General features: G+C 40.7%; 1 protein-coding gene across 5 annotated transcripts in view; it reads right to left on the reverse strand.

Annotated features, from left to right (window-relative positions):
- DENND5B (DENN domain containing 5B) overlaps positions 1-16,513 on the reverse strand; it is a 199,772-nt gene that overhangs the window by 56,733 nt on the left and 126,526 nt on the right. For all 5 annotated transcript variants that reach the window (XM_030543467.1, XM_030543458.1, XM_030543486.1 and 2 more), the window contains 3 exons: positions 8,977-9,164; positions 4,102-4,638; positions 2,390-2,621 (listed from right to left, as the gene is read on the reverse strand). In XM_030543467.1, coding sequence (XP_030399327.1) covers positions 2,390-2,621; positions 4,102-4,638; positions 8,977-9,164 — 957 coding nt within the window. The remainder of the gene's footprint in view (positions 1-2,389; positions 2,622-4,101; positions 4,639-8,976; positions 9,165-16,513) is intronic.

Genomic DNA, 16,513 nt, shown 5'->3' on the forward strand with positions numbered 1-16,513 from the left:
TGTTAGAATAATGCTTTAGATCTTGGAAAACTACTACTGACAAAAATGAAACAAGCAGGCATTTAGTGCAGACTACTGGTAACAAAAATATATTTATGGGAAAAGCCCCTTTTTTGTTGTTGCTGAGAAAAGGAACAATCACTTAACCTGTGGGTTAAGTCAATGGGTCAGATTTAACCATCTTTATCATTAAAATTTTTTATTCTAAGACTAGCTCAGTCACCTAAAGGCTAGCAGTGCTGTGTTATTACACCAGAAGCCCAGGTTGTATTCTCAGTCTATTTCCTTGGGCAGGCAGGACCTGGGAGGCCACACTCTGGTCTTGAAAGTGTCCTCTGATTACAAAGTCATTCTCCTGAATCTAAATAAACAGTCACGGATAACCACTTCTGAAGAAAGTCCTACCCAATCCTCATAAGGATTAAGGGACATTGGTGACTATCAGGGGGCCTGAAGAGTGAGGAGTGTAATGAAGGGGAAAAAATGAGGAGCCCTCAAGGCTATGACAGGGAGGCAGAAAGACTCACCAGAAAACAAAGGGTGACACTGAGGCCCCATTGAAGTCAATGAGCATTTTGCCATTGGCTTCAATGAAGTCAGGATTTTATCCCAAGTCTCCAGCAAAACGGGACCAAAAATTCCAAACCAGTTAAACTTATTGGGTCACAATAAGCAATGAACATGAATGGAGAAATTTGTATTTGCCAAACACTACTTTGATTATTCAGCTCTCCACAGCCTCTACACTAAAGTAAGTGTTTTTTTAAGTCAATGATTCTAAAGATGAATAAATATGCAAGATGGAAAAATTACAGCTGTGACCTAGACTGTTTTGTGAAGAGCACATCCCACAGTCCTTATCCTACTTTAGAGAGCTGTGATGGAAAATATGCTGATCTTTTGGTATTTTGTTATTAGAACGTTTCTCAAACTGGGGGTCCCCATCCAAAAGCAGGGAGGGTAATAAGGCTATCGTAGGGAGGTCATGAGATCACAAAAAATATTGCCAGGGAGAGCTAATTGGTACAGCAGCCTCCACTTTCTGGCCACCCAACTCTGAACGCAGGGCTGCTGCCAGCAGCTGCACAAAAATAACGATGGCAATACTATGAGTATGTACAGTAATTTACTATCACTTTGGGGGAGGGAGGGTTGTCACAACCTGAAATATTTCAAAAAGGGGGGGGGCAGCAAAAAAGTTTGAGAACCTCAGTATTAAAAACAGTTTTTTTTTAATCTTTATTTTCACTTAGTCTTAGTGTCTTCTATCGTTGATAGCACAAAATACTGGGAGGCACAAGAATGGAAGATTAAATGCCTGCTCTGAGGGTTCCAGAAATGGCTGGTTAGAGAAACAAGTGATTGGTGCTGGGTTCACAATTCATATGACCGACAAACATGAAGGAGACTTGCTATTACTATCATCTTGCTGCCTTTCACGATACAGAACATGAGGTTCCGGTGCCACAATATCAACAGAAATGAGCCGTTGGATAGATAGCCAACCTGCAAATTAGAACGGTTTTTAATCAAATAAGACATTTCTACTGTTCTTCTAAAAGGTAGGATAATGCTGAGTTTTAGCAACAGTTAAAAAGCTTTCTATAAATAAAAACACATTGAAAGTAATATCTCTAGCATCCTAATAGTTTTAGGGATACATTTCCAAAGTGATATGGTGGAATTTAGCCACACAAATTCCCCAGACAATGGGTGCTGCATGGCTAAATCCCTGTGTAGGACTTTGGGAGGTGGGAGGCGGGGTGGAGGGAGTGTGCACTGTGAACGTAAAGAATTTTTTAAAAGCCTCTAGCGCACTGCACATTGTGGAGTGATATGACATCACCAGAGCAACCAAAGGCTCAATTTGTAACTGTTTCTAGTAACATTTCCCCATTTGATTCTTGGGCCCCCTCACCCCACCCAAAAACAGAATTTGTGATTCAGTCCGTCCAAAGCTGGCTCCTTATGAGAGTAGATGGAGGTGGGGATGCTGCCACAGACCTAGGCCCAGGAACTCAGCCTTTTTACCCAGTGCTGCTCCTGAAAGTGGCTGCCCGTCAGCTTATCTGAGCAATACCAAAAGCTGTTTGAAGTCAGGAAGAGACAGGGACCACAGAAATCTGAAACTCATTCTAAAATCCCATGAAATAAAGTCAGGGAGGAGAGGAGGGCGGCATGGGCTACTCTCTCTACATCTTTAATGTCTAAAAAAAGCGTCAGTAGCCAAAACAGGGATACTGCTCAGTACTGCTTTCACTTCAACAAGCCGCTCATCTCTCTCTCAAATGGCTGAAAATTAATTTGTTTAAATGAATTTGTTTTCATTCTCTCCATTGTACCCTTGAATTTTATTTTTGAAGTTGAGCATTGACAGCTCTGGACATACCTGCTTCTTTTAAAGTGCTGCATTTCTGGTATATAGACGTCCGCAGTGCAGGAGCCCTTACGTTATACAGCCTAATTTTCTCAATTCTGGAGTCAAACACCCGCAGAAAAGCATCCTTCTCTTCCCACTGGGACATAATCTTATTATCTATGAAGGTTGCAAACATCTGGGTTTCAATGAAGTGTGAGAGGAATGGCAGGTAAGGCTCAGGCTGGTCCGACAGAAAAGAAGCCTGCAATAAGGGATAGTTAATTAGTGTTGGATCCTTATTTTTTGTCTTGACACTTATTAAACAACCCCCTCCTATGCTATAGAACAGACACAAAAAAAGACCTACTACTTCATGTATCCAAGGGTTCCCAAACATACTCACAGCGTGGATCCAGACATCTTTCTGATAGCTACAGCAATTACTTGTGTGGAGAAGTATTTAGTGTACTGTTTAGCATCTTTTAGGGCAATTTAGCATCTGGGAACAGGAAGAGCCAGCATCACATGACATCTCATCTCCCTCTAGACCACTATCAAGTCATATAGTTGGGGAACCTCAGATATCCTTAGCCTTGTAAACACAGGAGTGTGCTGACAAGGAGACAATTAGCACCCACCTACTACTGTATCTATTAGAGACAAGGAAAGAACTGTCTGATACATGGATAAAAGGTTAGGTTAAGCTCCTGATTACATTTATGCAATCTCAGGCTGAAAGGAAAGAGAAAAGACACCTAGGCTAGGGTTTTTAAACCTGACTAAGGGAATTCTCTGCACAACTTCAGTTAAAATTGAGTTGTGTGGCTAAATCCTCTACTCAGGTTAGAAAATCTCCATCTGACAATCCACAAACAAACAGCATCTGTAGAAATGCTAGAGAAATTAGCCTAGTTAAAAAACACACTTTTTTTGCTGCGCAGTGGAACAGGCTACCCTTGTGACAAATACTGATAAGCTAAACATAATAGAGGCAGCATTTCTATTTTTTGTCAAACCTGACATAAAATCATCTTTTTGTTTTTTCTCTGATATTAATCCTCCTAGTGTCATACTTAGCATAGGATTTGGATATAAAAAACAAAGCTGACGCTATAGGAGCACTACTGCTTGCTTTAAAAAGCCACACTGAAATAAAGTGATGTGACCAGTCATTCTATGTTTTTTTTACAAACATGTCAGATTTTCCTCACCCACTCCCCACCCTCTCTCAGCCTACTTTTAATTCTTCACAACGGTCAAGTTACAATGCTAGGAGTCTGACATCTCTCTTTCCATAGTTTGGTATTGCAGAGAAAAAAAAAATTGTAAGTTTCACTGCAAAGCCGCTTAAGAAAAAAGGAAGTCTAGATGGAAAGCAAGGGAAGTACTGCTTTAAAAAAGGTCACAATGAGAGGATTTGTATTTTAAGTTTCATGAATGCACCTATTTCCACAGTATGAGGTGCTTTTATATCACTATGCTTTGAACAAAGTCACAGGTAATGCTCCATCAACTGCTTAACCATCAGCTAGAATTATATTTGCATCTGCAGGCCAGACCCTCGCTGATAGCTCCATTGACTTCAATGGAATTATGTCAATTTACACCAACTGAGGTTCTGGTCCTGTATATCAAAAGGCACTGGACTCTGTGGAGTGGATGAGTGATGAATAAATAACTAAACTGTAGCTATTTCACCCAACAGCAGTCAGCTAAACCATAATGCTCCTGGTTGTTTTTACTTTGTCAAAGTTTTGCATCTGTTCTCTGTTTGTCAGCCATGACTCCATATCCTGTGCGGCTTGAATGACAAAGGACTCATAATCGGCGAACATCTGAGTGAAGCGGTTGGCAAAGACCTCACGAAGCTGCACATTTAGTTTATAGTCCCTCAGCTCCTCTTCTTCACACTGCAGTTTTACGTCCCTTTCCTTCTCTGCCACAGGAGCTGTGATGGTCATTTTTTCTACCGTCACTCCCGTCCTTTTTGCTAGAGCCTGCAAGCGGGCGATGGTTTCATTGCCTTTTAGCAACTCATACATGTTGATGGTGTTACTGGGTATATTTCCATTCTTCTTGTCATTGACCAAGTCATTAAGGACAAGATTCTTGAGTTTGGTGGCACTCTCACTGCAGTGCAGGTTACCCTCCGGAGGGATTCCAAACCGAAGGAGAACCTCAGAGATTTCCTGAATAAACTCCAGCTTGTTTGGGAACTGGGGAAGTTCCTCTGGCAGCTCTATGAAATGATTATCAATATCCACAAAGCACAAGTTAGCCTGAAAAGAAAATAAATAATAATAATAATAATCAATAATAATAATAATAATTACATATACCTTTTTGAAAATGGGAAATTGGCTCCAAATTTATTTCTCAACCTCTAGAAAATAATCCCAGATCTTAGTTTGTCTCTTCTAACTTGATTTTTAAATGAACCAACCAACCAAAAAACATATCAAGAGTGAGGGAGGAATTATTCCCACGTCGCCAGCTGGTGACATCCATTCTTACTATATTTATTGGGTTTTAGTGCTACATAAGAGCAGCAGCCATATAGGAAAGTGACTTGCAGTCCACTAGCTTATGGCCTTATGGAAATAAATCTAGGGACTAACTGATGGCAATAGTTAATGTGAGACTTTATAAATCAAGGAGGTAGACTGTACTGCCTTAGTTCCATGGGAGTGGGGGGGGTGGCCATGGTCTCCCATGTGGAAAAGGGCTTGGGGAGTATGTGGTACAAAGGGACACCCCCTCCCCCCAGACACTGCTGGAGAGTCCCCCCATAGGGTCTATGAAGGGGGGAGGGGGAGAATCACATTGCTTCCTCTGCCCACATGAACATTAGCCACAGGAGTCAACGTAGCTTCAGGCATTAACAACTTCTCTGAGGAGTCTCCCTGGCAGCCATTCCGCCCAAAGGAGCCTCTGGAGCTACACTACCAAGAAGCAGGGGTTGGGAGAGGATCCTGCTGGGATCAGAGCCACAATAGGAGAGTATAGGGCCTCCATGCAGACCCTCGAGGATCTGCCACATTAATGGCAGCATTCCCACTGAGGAACAAAATTTGGCTCTCAATGTGTCATGCAGGGAAATTTCCATGAAGATTTCCCCATGGAGATTTTTCTATTTCCCTCACACCGCTTTTAGAGCACAGGGATGATCTTCGCCCATGGATTTTAATGTGTGCAGTTATCAGTCTACTCTAGTAGACATTTTATGTCAGACGCTTCATAGGGAGAAAATCCTATATATAAATTAGTTACACCTCAAGTGCACCTTAAGGAATAATGGAACAATAAAAACAGTAACTGATTTTCTTCTCCTGAAGAGCAGCTGGCATCTGAAATCCACTGCTTGTGAATTCACTGTGCTGAATAAAGCAAGTGCTAAAACAAATCAGTTTCTCAAGGGTATTGTGTTCTAAAATGTTCCAGCCTGACGTAAAATCTACAGAACAAGAGACCTACATATTCACAAGGTAACAGAAACATGTCCTTGTTAGGCTTTGAACTGATATTTAATTCGTTACCAAGACTCCTTTGGTTTCTCTAGTGCATCCTAAATGTCCACTCCACTTCTAACAAAATTATATTACTGTATATATTACAGGCTAATCCCCAAACCAGGTCAAGGAAATTAACTTTCTTCTTCTCTGAAGCGTTAATTTTCAGCAGGACAACATTCAATGCAACAACAAATCAACCAAACCAAAAATAAAACCAAACCCCTAGAATTACTTCAGAAATTCTTTCAAGGACATGTCTGATATTAATTACACATGAATCCTTTGTGATATTAAAATGCGCTGGTTACAACAGAAAACCATGATAATAATGCACTATAATAAAGTTGGAATACATGCAAATAAAATTATTGCTCAGTATAAAGCAATCTACTTTTCTTTAACATATATATTTATGAAACGGTTAATGACCTGCAGTAGCACAATTCTTTCTATGCTCTTAGCTCAAAGACAGTCTTATCAATCAATATTGCATTTCAAAGGCTTTTTAATTTTTTAATTTCTGCTCTGCACACGATTTACAAAATTTTAAAATGAGATTCGGGTTCAGAAATCCCTTAGGGTGTCCTGCTCACTTTCTTCAAAAAACATCTGATGATTAAAGTAAATGCAGGGAGATTAGTAACCTTAAGAAGGCATGAAGGCCAGTTGTTAGAATTTTATCTCTAATGCACAAATGGTTTATATTTAGACCAAGGGCTTGAAAAGCTGGTCCTTGGCCTGAACAATAAAGTGAACAGTATTTCATCATCACTCATGTGTTAGAAGATTTTCTGCCCTTCTTTTTTTTAATCTGCTTGAAGCCCAGATTCAAAATCTTCTCTATTAAATTCAAGGTTCTTCTCCCCCATAATCGTTATGACATACTGTATCAGCCATGTACTGTAACCATTTTTCAAACAAGATTAACCATTGCCCACATATAGGATGGGAGAACATAATAAAGCATCAAAAAAAAAATACCCTTTAATACAGTACTTCCCCAAAATATATGGTACATATTTAGAAAAAATGAAGGAACAGCTTTACAACTGTTTTTGGCATGTATATATCTATATTTTTTATAAACAGCTGGCATTTCCAATTAAGTTGATTAACAGTTAGTTTTTCCTCCCAATTATTACTTTCCTTATATTGGAGACATTTAACATGGCATACCATTAGTATTACCAGGCCACTACATTAAGATGTAATTGTCTTAATTTATCTGATAACTAAAGACAGCACAATAATTATGCTGTATTAACACAACCTTATTGAAAAGCATGGCTAGATAACTGCTTCGTGTTTAAAACACAGCAAGTTTCACATGATTAGGACACTTCATTTAAAAGAAGACTTATTGACAACAACCTTATCATCATATGTAAAAGAATCGAAGTCATTTTCTCTTAATACTAAACAAGGATCTTTATTATAAAGCATTATCATCCCAGCACTATTTCTCTGCCTCCGGTTCAGTGCAGAATTTCTGCCTAGAACATTTCCCAGGCCCATTCCTGCCTGGCTTCTTACTGAAGTACACATCCTCGAGCACTTAAGGAACCATCTATTGATCACATAGAATATCAGGGTGGAAGAGACCTCAGGAGGTCATCTAGTCCAACCCCCTGCTCAAAGCAGGACCAACACCAACTAAATCATCCCAGCCAGGATTTTGTCAAGCCAGACTTTAAAAACCTCTAAGGATGGAGTTCCCACCTTAGGTAACCCATTCCAGTGCTTCATCATCCTCCTAGTGAAATAGAGTTTCCTGATATCCAACCTAGACTGCAACTGGAGACCACTGCTCCTTGTTCTGACATCTGCCACCACTGAGAACAGCTGAGCTCTATCCTCTTTGGAACCCCACAGACGTTTGTACAGTGTCTGGTACAATAGCATGAAGGTGACTAGGTGTTACAGCAACACAAATAAGTCTTTAGAAAAAAAATATTTATTGTGAAAGGAAATCCACATAAAGCCTATTGACAATTCAGAAGACAGGCTCTGTAATCCACTGCCATTCACTTCTTGATCACCACTTCAAATATGGCTCACTATGATGGATGTCCAGCAGCTTATTTGAAATGAATGTAGTGGTCTCAGTCCTATTCTTACTCAGACACTCCCTTTCTACCATCACAGTCAATGAAGAACTCACTAGCCAGCAGTCTCAGAGGCCAAAGTCTGAGCAAGTACACTCTCTCACTATCAGAGGCGGCACATTGATAGGGCACCGAGGTGGGGTGGGGGGCAGCAGGGAGTTTGCACTTTCCACGATGTATTGCACAGAGAAATCTTCTGTCTGCAAAGCTGCAATTCAAGAACCTATAATAGTTAATAAGTTCACATAAATGTTTTTAAAAGTACTCACACATGCACTCCTGCTGAGACGTTAGCTAAAAATATAACTCATTTAAGGCCAGGCGGGGGGCCTAGTGGCAGACCCAGCCTCAATTCCCAAAAGCTCATCCATGGGCAGGTAGGGTCTGGCAGTACAAAGGAAACAGCTAGCATATTCCATCTTGTAGTGGGAAAGGGCACATAAAGGCCCTGTACCACTTAACAGCAATTCTTGCATCAATTCTACTGCATTGTCCCTAAAAAGGAATTCCATCAAGGATTGTGCCCGTGATAAATAATTACAGGGGAGGCATGTGAAGCAGAGAAGATGAGGAACCTTCTGAGCTTCAGAGGTGCAAAAGTCCTTTTCCATCCTCTCTCCATACCCACAAGCTGGTGGAGAAGAGATTGTCAGAACATTCTTTTCTACTGTGATCACTGACTTATTATTTTGGTAAGTCTGTCTCTCTGGAAGAGCAAAGACAAGAGAGTTTGGTATTTAAAAGGGATTAACAGCAATTGTTGAAGTCAATCCCATGTGGACTAGTACTTGTGCAGGCTTTCCCACAGCATCTCTTAATTGAGTCCTGCAAGATTCCAGCCTAGAGCCTCTCCTAAGCAGAGACTTACCTGTGCCAAAGTGATTGTGAGCATTTGTTTATGTTGTGGCAGCTTTCCAATGGGGACTAGAGTCAATAATGTTTAAATATTTTAAATTGGGTTAGTAAAACACAAAGATTGACAATTCCATGCAGTAGTTACCTCTTGAGGAAGTTCTAGCTTGGAACGGTCAGTTCCCTCTTTAGACTGAAGACCCATCAGGTAAGGGACAGGAGCATCAAGAAAATGCAGGAGAGAGGCAGGAAGGATGGGAACATACACATGTTGCCACTGAAATGGGAACAGCAGTGTGGTGATCCCCTCTGCTACTGTCATCAGACGCTGATAATCTAAAGAGAAAGAAAAAAGGCATTCAAGTAGCTCTTGGTTTTAAGATTTGAAATCAAGTTGCTTTCTAGCTCCCCATCTCCACAAAACTAAGTATAATTTTGCAGTGCTACAGATCTGATTTTAAATAAACCACACTCTTTACTGAAACATTTTAAAAATACACATTTTTAAAAAAATTATCCCAGCAAAAAATTGTTGCACACAGAACGCTGATATTTTATCTAGATCTGTTCCACCGTGACCTGAATCAAAACCAGTTCACTAAAGGACTGCTCATCATAGCACAGCAGAAAAAAATGATTTGGTCCAGTTCAATAACAGCATAATCTTTGTGCAGGAGATATGAGGAGAAAGGATCTGACAGCAATTTTTCCATACTGTTCATTCCTTTTTCACTCACAATTGCTTCAGTTTCTTCAAGCATTTTCCAAGAGAGAAATCTAGATCACACATTAACAGTAGTTTCCAGATGCTAACTCAGCCCGGCAACTGTTTTTAAGTAAAATCTTAGTGGATAAACCTCTAGTGAATTAAAATTTCAGACAAACATTCTGTGCAAGCAGCACATCAATATTCTGTTTCTTTTCCAAATTCATAACTCTCTGTACTCTGAGTTTAGTCCTGTGTACTCTTCATGTCCATATAGACAGGTTTGTGCACTAATTCAAGTAAAAAAATTTCATTTTAAGTCATCAATCCATGACCACATTTTAAAAATAAAGCTGGTAACTATTTAAACTTCAATAGCAAGTTATTTTCTTTAATATTAAAACAAAGTGATTAATTTAATGCCACTAGATATCCATTATATAAATGAGAATCTAAGTCAGGGGTCGCCAACCTCTCAGCAGTGGTGTGCTGAGTCTTCATGTATACACTCTAATTTAAGACTTCATGTGCCAGTAATACATTTGAATGTTTTTTTAGAAGGTCTCTCTATACGTCTATAATATATAACCAAACTACTGTTATATGTAAAGTAAACAAGGTTTTCAAAATGTTTCAGAAGCTTTATTTAAAACTAAATTAAAATGTAGATATTAGTTTAGTGTGATCCTTGCCCTTCCTTTTCCTTGCAGAGTTTTCCCATGTCTGGTGGCACGTATTTAGATACTTTAAGCGGCACACAGGTTTCTGAGTTATAAGTTGATAACTGGCTGGCAGGAGGTCAGCAGCTGGAACCCCAGATCGGCAGCTGAGGTGACTGGAGCTGGGAGCTGGCAGCTGGCTGAGCAGCTCAGCCTGCCCCGCGTGCCATGAAAAATTGGCTCGCGTGCCACCTTTGGCACACATGCCGTAGGTTGCCGACCCCTGATCTAAGCTGTGCAGTGTAGTAATGAGTGTATGCTGGTATCAAAGGATTTGCAATGTTTATGGAAAATCTTCACCTGCAAAGTTGTCCATTACCAACTACGGGCCATTGACTCATGAGAGCCATCAAACTATAGATTCATAGACTCAAGGACTGGAAGGGACCTCAAGAGGTCATCAAGTCCAGTCCCCTGCCCTCATGGCAGGACCAAATACTGTCTAAACCATCCCTGATAGACATTTATCTAACCTACTCTTAAATATCTCCAGAGATGGAGATTCCACAACCTCCGTAGGCAATTTATTCTAGTGTTTAACCACCCTGACAGTTAAGAACTTTTTCCTAATGTCTAATCTAAATCTCCCTTGCTGCAGTTTAAGCTCATTGCTTCTTGTTCTATCATTGGAGGCTAAGGTGAACAAGTTTTCTCCCTCCTCCTGATGACACCCTTTTAGATACCTGAAAACTGCTCTCATGTCCCCTCTCAGTCTTCTCTTTTCCAAACTAAATAAACCCAGTTCTTTCAGCCTTCCTTCATAGGTCATGTTCTCAAGACCTTTAATCATTCTTGTTGCTCTTCTCTGGACCCTCTCCAATTTCTCCACATCTTTCTTGAAATGCGGTGCCCAGAACTGGACACAATACTCCAATTGAGGCCTAACCAGCACAGAGTAGAACGGAAGAATGACTTCTCGTGTCTTGTTTACAACACACCTGTTAATGCATCCCACAATCATGTTTGCTTTTTTTGCAACAGTATCACACTGTTGACTCATATTTAGCTTGTGGTCCACTGTGACTCCTAGATCTCTTTCTGCCATACTCCTTCCTAGACAGTCTCTTCCCATTCTGTATGTGAGACACTGATTGTTCCTTCCTAAGTGGAGCACTTCGCATTTGTGTTTATTGAACTTCATTCGGTTTACCTCAGACCATTTCTCCAATTTGTCCAGATCATTTTGAATTTTGACCCTGTCCTCCAAAGCAGTTGCAATCCCTCCCAGTTTGGTATCGTCTGCAAACTTAATAAGTGTACTTTCTATGCCAACATCTAAGTCGTTGATGAAGATATTTAACAGAGCCGGTCCCAAAACAGACCGCTGCGGAACTCCATTTGTTATACCTTGTTATACCTTTCCAGCAGGATTGGGAGCCATTAATAATATATTAAACAGCCTATTCCTCTCCCAGATTGCAGCAACTTCCAAATAAATACTTTGTACTTTTATAGAATTTTCCTTATAAGAACATGGAAACCCATGACAAAACTTAATTAAGAATGTCTTCTCATAAGGAAACAATAGGCAACTAAAAATCCTTTCAAGTGTACAGTCAAAAAAGCCTGTTGCCACCAGCCTCAGATTTGTGCCAGGCTCAGTTAATTTCGTATCTCTTCTCTTCACTTCAGACTCCCTCAACCCCCCATCTCTCAGTCATGTGTAAAACCTCTCCTACAGTCACACTGATTGTGGGCAGACAGGTCACCACTCTGGTCAGTGCCATTTGGTAAATAAGCCAACCACTGACTCCGAAAAGTCTCACAATTGTATCAGAAGTACTGCCACCCTGAGACTGCATTGGCTTTGGGAGCTCACTAACATGATACGCATGAATAAGCATGGAAATACAATCTGAAACTTCATAATGTTTTCTTCTTCTTCTTGATGACATCATCTGTGGAAAAATAGCCTTGTTTTGGTGAGGGTCACCTGGCTGGCAAAAGCGTATTTTCATTCCGTATTGCTAAGAGTCAGAATGTCTTAAAATATTTATCGGCTTGAGTCTCAAAACCTTACCTATCAACACACTTCACAAAGTACAAGTTTGGAGCTGGCATATTTACAGCGCACCTATTTGGGAGTGTCTACCCATACAAAGATACATATTTATATGTCTGGAGTAAATTTTCCTCTATTCCCAGTGTCTATTGTGTTAAGAAGCATTTAAAACAGTAACTTGTAATATTTAGTCTACCAGTAAAACTCAGTCAAGCCTCTTGATAAATCACAAGTAGTTTTCTATACCAAGTGCAGTATTATGCAGGCACGTCACACACTTAATAATCATACAAGTTTTAGAGGTCAAATTTAAGGGCTGTAGAAAATGCCAATCTTATGTAAAAAGACTTAGGGTACATCTAAGCTACGGAACCTGTGAACAGGCTTGGCAGTCTTGATAGGTGAAATGACAGGCCTTCACAGGAAGAGTGCCACTGTCTCCACTCTGGGAGTATGGGGGAAGGGCAGATTCAGAGATTTGGGTTTTCTTCTGTTGCTTGTGTACAGCGGTCTTACAGACTTAAAGCTGCTGCACTGGACATTCTGGACAGATTTTGTACACAACTAATTGGGAGGGAAAGTGTTGTTTAAATAAAACAAAGAGGTGACCTGGTAACTAGCCTAACCATTACCAGAGTTAGCAACATTTTCCAGTAAGTAGTAGCAGCAAGAGGGGGAAAAAAAAACAACTAAAGTGCCCGATCAGCAAAACACAGGCCTGGTGGATGGAAGGGAACATTCACACACTCCTCCTGGAAATTGTTCTCAGTATTTGAATTAAAAGAAATATTTTATACAGATTTGTGTTCTATGTAAAATTTGTTTTACCCAGCAAGTTACAGTGTGTCAGTTACTTTAGTGAACTCTCTTAATTTTTTTTAAAAAAGGAAAATTGTATTTTATTGAACAGTACTACAAGCTATATCCTAGCTGGACTGATTTTCATGCAGGTCACTTATCTAGTTCTTGTTCAAAACAAGAACTAGATAAGTTCATGGAGGGTAGGTCCATCAATGGTTATTAGCCAAGATAGGCAGGGTTGGCGTCCCTAGCTTCTGTTTACCAAGAGCTGGGAATGGGCGAGAGGGGATGGATCACTTGGTGATTACCTGTTCTATACATTCCTTCTGGGGGCACCTGGCATTGGCCACTGTCAGAAGACCGGCTACTGGGCTAAAATGTACCTTTGGTCGGATCTTGTATGGCCGTTCTTCTGTTTGCTCAAGATTAATATATATTGGACCACAGAGACCGTATACTGAGAACCTAGATCCCTTTTAGGCCACAGTTATACACACGTAAGTTTGTTCTTCAGAATTATTTCCCCAAGCTTAAACATACAAAAATATATTTAATCTTTGAGAAGCAATTACTCAAATCCTTCTAAAAACAACTTGGGAAATGTTCAAAATTACAGTGAGCAGAAACCACCTGAGCTAAAAGAAGTTAATCTTTGTTTTGTCCACATTTTCTCATGTTTAAATCCCCTGGAAAGCAAATGTACAAAATGGATTGCCTAGGTTTCTGCAGAGCCCATAATTTAATTCATTTCTCTCCAGCAGAGATCTTACATGAGTTGCATTTTGTTACTGATCCTTGGGAAATTACAGCAACTATCACAGAATGGTATCAGAGGGGTAGCTGTGTTAGTATGGATCTGTAAAAAGCAACGAAGAGTCCTGTGGCACCTTACAGACTAACAGATATATTGGAGCATAAGCTTTCGTACGCACTTCGTCAGATGCATGTAATGGAAATTTCCAGAGGCAGATATAAATATGCAGGCCAGAATCAGTCTGGAGATAACAAGGTTAGTTCAATCAGGGAGGATGAGGCTATCTTCGAGCAGTTGATGTGTGAACACCAAGGGAGGAGAAACTGCTTTTGTAGTTGGCTAGCCATTTACAGTCTTTGTTTAATCCTGAGCTGATACTGTCAAATTTGCAAATGAACTGAAGCTCAGCAGTTTCTCTTTGAAGTCTGGTCCTGAAGTTTTTTTGCTGCATCAGGAGGGCTACCTTAAAATCTGCTATTGCGTGGCCAGGGAGGTTGAAGTGTTCTCCTACAGGTTTTTGTATATTGCCATTCCTAATATCTGACTGGTGTCCATTTATTCTTTTATGTAGGGACTGTCCAATTTGGCCGATGTACACAGCAGAGGGGCATTGCTGGCACCTGACGGAATATATAACATTGATGGAAGTGCAGGTGAATGAACTGGTGGTAATGTGGCTGATCTGGTTAGGTCCTGCGATGGTGTTGCTGGTGTAGATATGTGGACACAGAGTTGGCATCGAGGTTTGTTGCATGAATCGCTTCCTGAGTTACAGTTCCTATGGTGTGGTGTGTGGTTGCTGGTGAGAATATGCTTAAGGTTGGCAGGTTGACAATGTTATTTACTTGGAAACTGTTGGAAGCCCATACATTACATACACATACTATTGCCTCTCTGTAGTCACAAAGGAAAGTAAAAATAAAGTACTGAGACAAATCTGATTTACTAAACTATAGAGACTCTATAGCAATGTCTGTTTCAAAGAAGAAAATTTTTGCATAAAGTCTTGTATTATAAAATGCAAGTGTTAGCTATATACTTTACATCTTCTCTCTAGTTCAGTAGCTAGAAGAAGAGTTGTGTTGCCAACTCACTTTTCCCCCCCTTCCCAAGTCTTGTTATATTTGGTTTGCTTCTTAAAGCCCCAGCTCCTGAAAGGCATGTGAATACAAGAATCTCAGCTTTAATTTTTTTTTTTTAATCCAAGTTTCTAGTCCTCAGGGTTGTGGAGAACATCTTAAAAATGTGACTCAAGCACAATTTAAATGTTAAAACAACAGAAGGCACGTAAAAGAATTACTTTAAGTCTCATGATTTTGGTGGATCTTGCTTATGATTTTTAAAAGGATTGGGGTTGGCAACACTGAAACGGTTAATTGCAACATCCAGAAAGCCTTAACCTGAGTTCGTGTGAGCTGCTTTCTTCCTAATGGCTAGAAGTGCCTGGGAATAGCAGATGACATTGTTACAATTGGTGCCCCAGCCTTCACTTGTATTTATATCTGTATTCAGAGTATAATAGAGAAGCAGCATGATAGGAAGCACAGAGCTGCACTTGTTTCTAAGGGTATGTCTGCACTACTGGATTTCTCTGATTTTACATAAACCAGTTTCGTAAAACAGATTGTATAAAGTCAAGTGCACGCGGCCACACTAGGCACATTAATTCGGCGGTGTGCGTCCATCGTCCAAGGCTAACGCTGGTTTCTGGAGTTTTGCACTGTGGATAGCTATCCCGTAGCTATCCCATAGTTCCCGCAGTCTCCCCCGCCCCTTGGAATTCTGGGATGAGATCTCAGTGCATGATAGGGCAAAAATCATTGTCGTGGGTGGTTCTGGGTAAATGTTGTCAGTCATTCCTACCTCCAGGAAAGCAACGGCAGACAATCATTTCACGCCCTTTTTCCCTGGATTGCCCTGGCAGACGCCATAGCACAGCAACCACGGAGTCTGTTCAGCATTTATTTTTTTATTTTATTATTTTTTTTTACTGTCACCGTATGTTTACTGGATGCCGCTGACAGAGGCGATACTGCAGCGCTACACAGCAGCATTCATTTGCCTTTGCATGACAGCAGAGACGGTTATCTGTCGTTCTGTACTGTCTGCTGCTGTCATGGGTGCCCCTGGCTGAGGTCGGCCGGGGATGCAAAGACAAAAATGGGAATGACCCCCTGGTCATTCCCTCCTTTATGGTATCTAAAAATAGAGTCAGTCCTGCCTAGAATATGGGGCAAGTGTACTAGAGAACCAGTGTACCAGAGAACCAAAGAGCACAGCCGCTCCGTGTCATATCCCGCAGAAATGATGAGCTGCATGGCATTCTAGATGGTGTCCCTGCAGCAACACCACCCGTTGTTTCCCTCCTCCCCAAACCTTCCTGGGCTACCGTGGCAGTGTCCCCCTCATTTGTGTGACGAAGTAATAAAGAATGCAGGAATAAGAAACACTGATTTGTTAGTAAGATAAAATGTGGGGGAGGCAGCCTTCAGCTGCTATGATAGTCCCGGCAGGACATTAAGCGGTGTGGGGGGAGAGGAGCCCAGCATCTCGCTGCTATGATAGTCCAGGCAGTACAGAATGTTTTCTTTATACATGAAAGGGGGGGCTGATGGAGCTCAGCCCCCAGTTGCTACGATGAGGACTGTTACCAGCCGTTCTGTACCATCTACTGGGAATGACCAGGAATCATTCCTATTTTTA

Source organism: Gopherus evgoodei, chromosome 1, assembly GCF_007399415.2.
Source record: "Gopherus evgoodei ecotype Sinaloan lineage chromosome 1, rGopEvg1_v1.p, whole genome shotgun sequence".
Lineage (NCBI taxonomy): Eukaryota > Metazoa > Chordata > Testudines > Testudinidae > Gopherus > Gopherus evgoodei.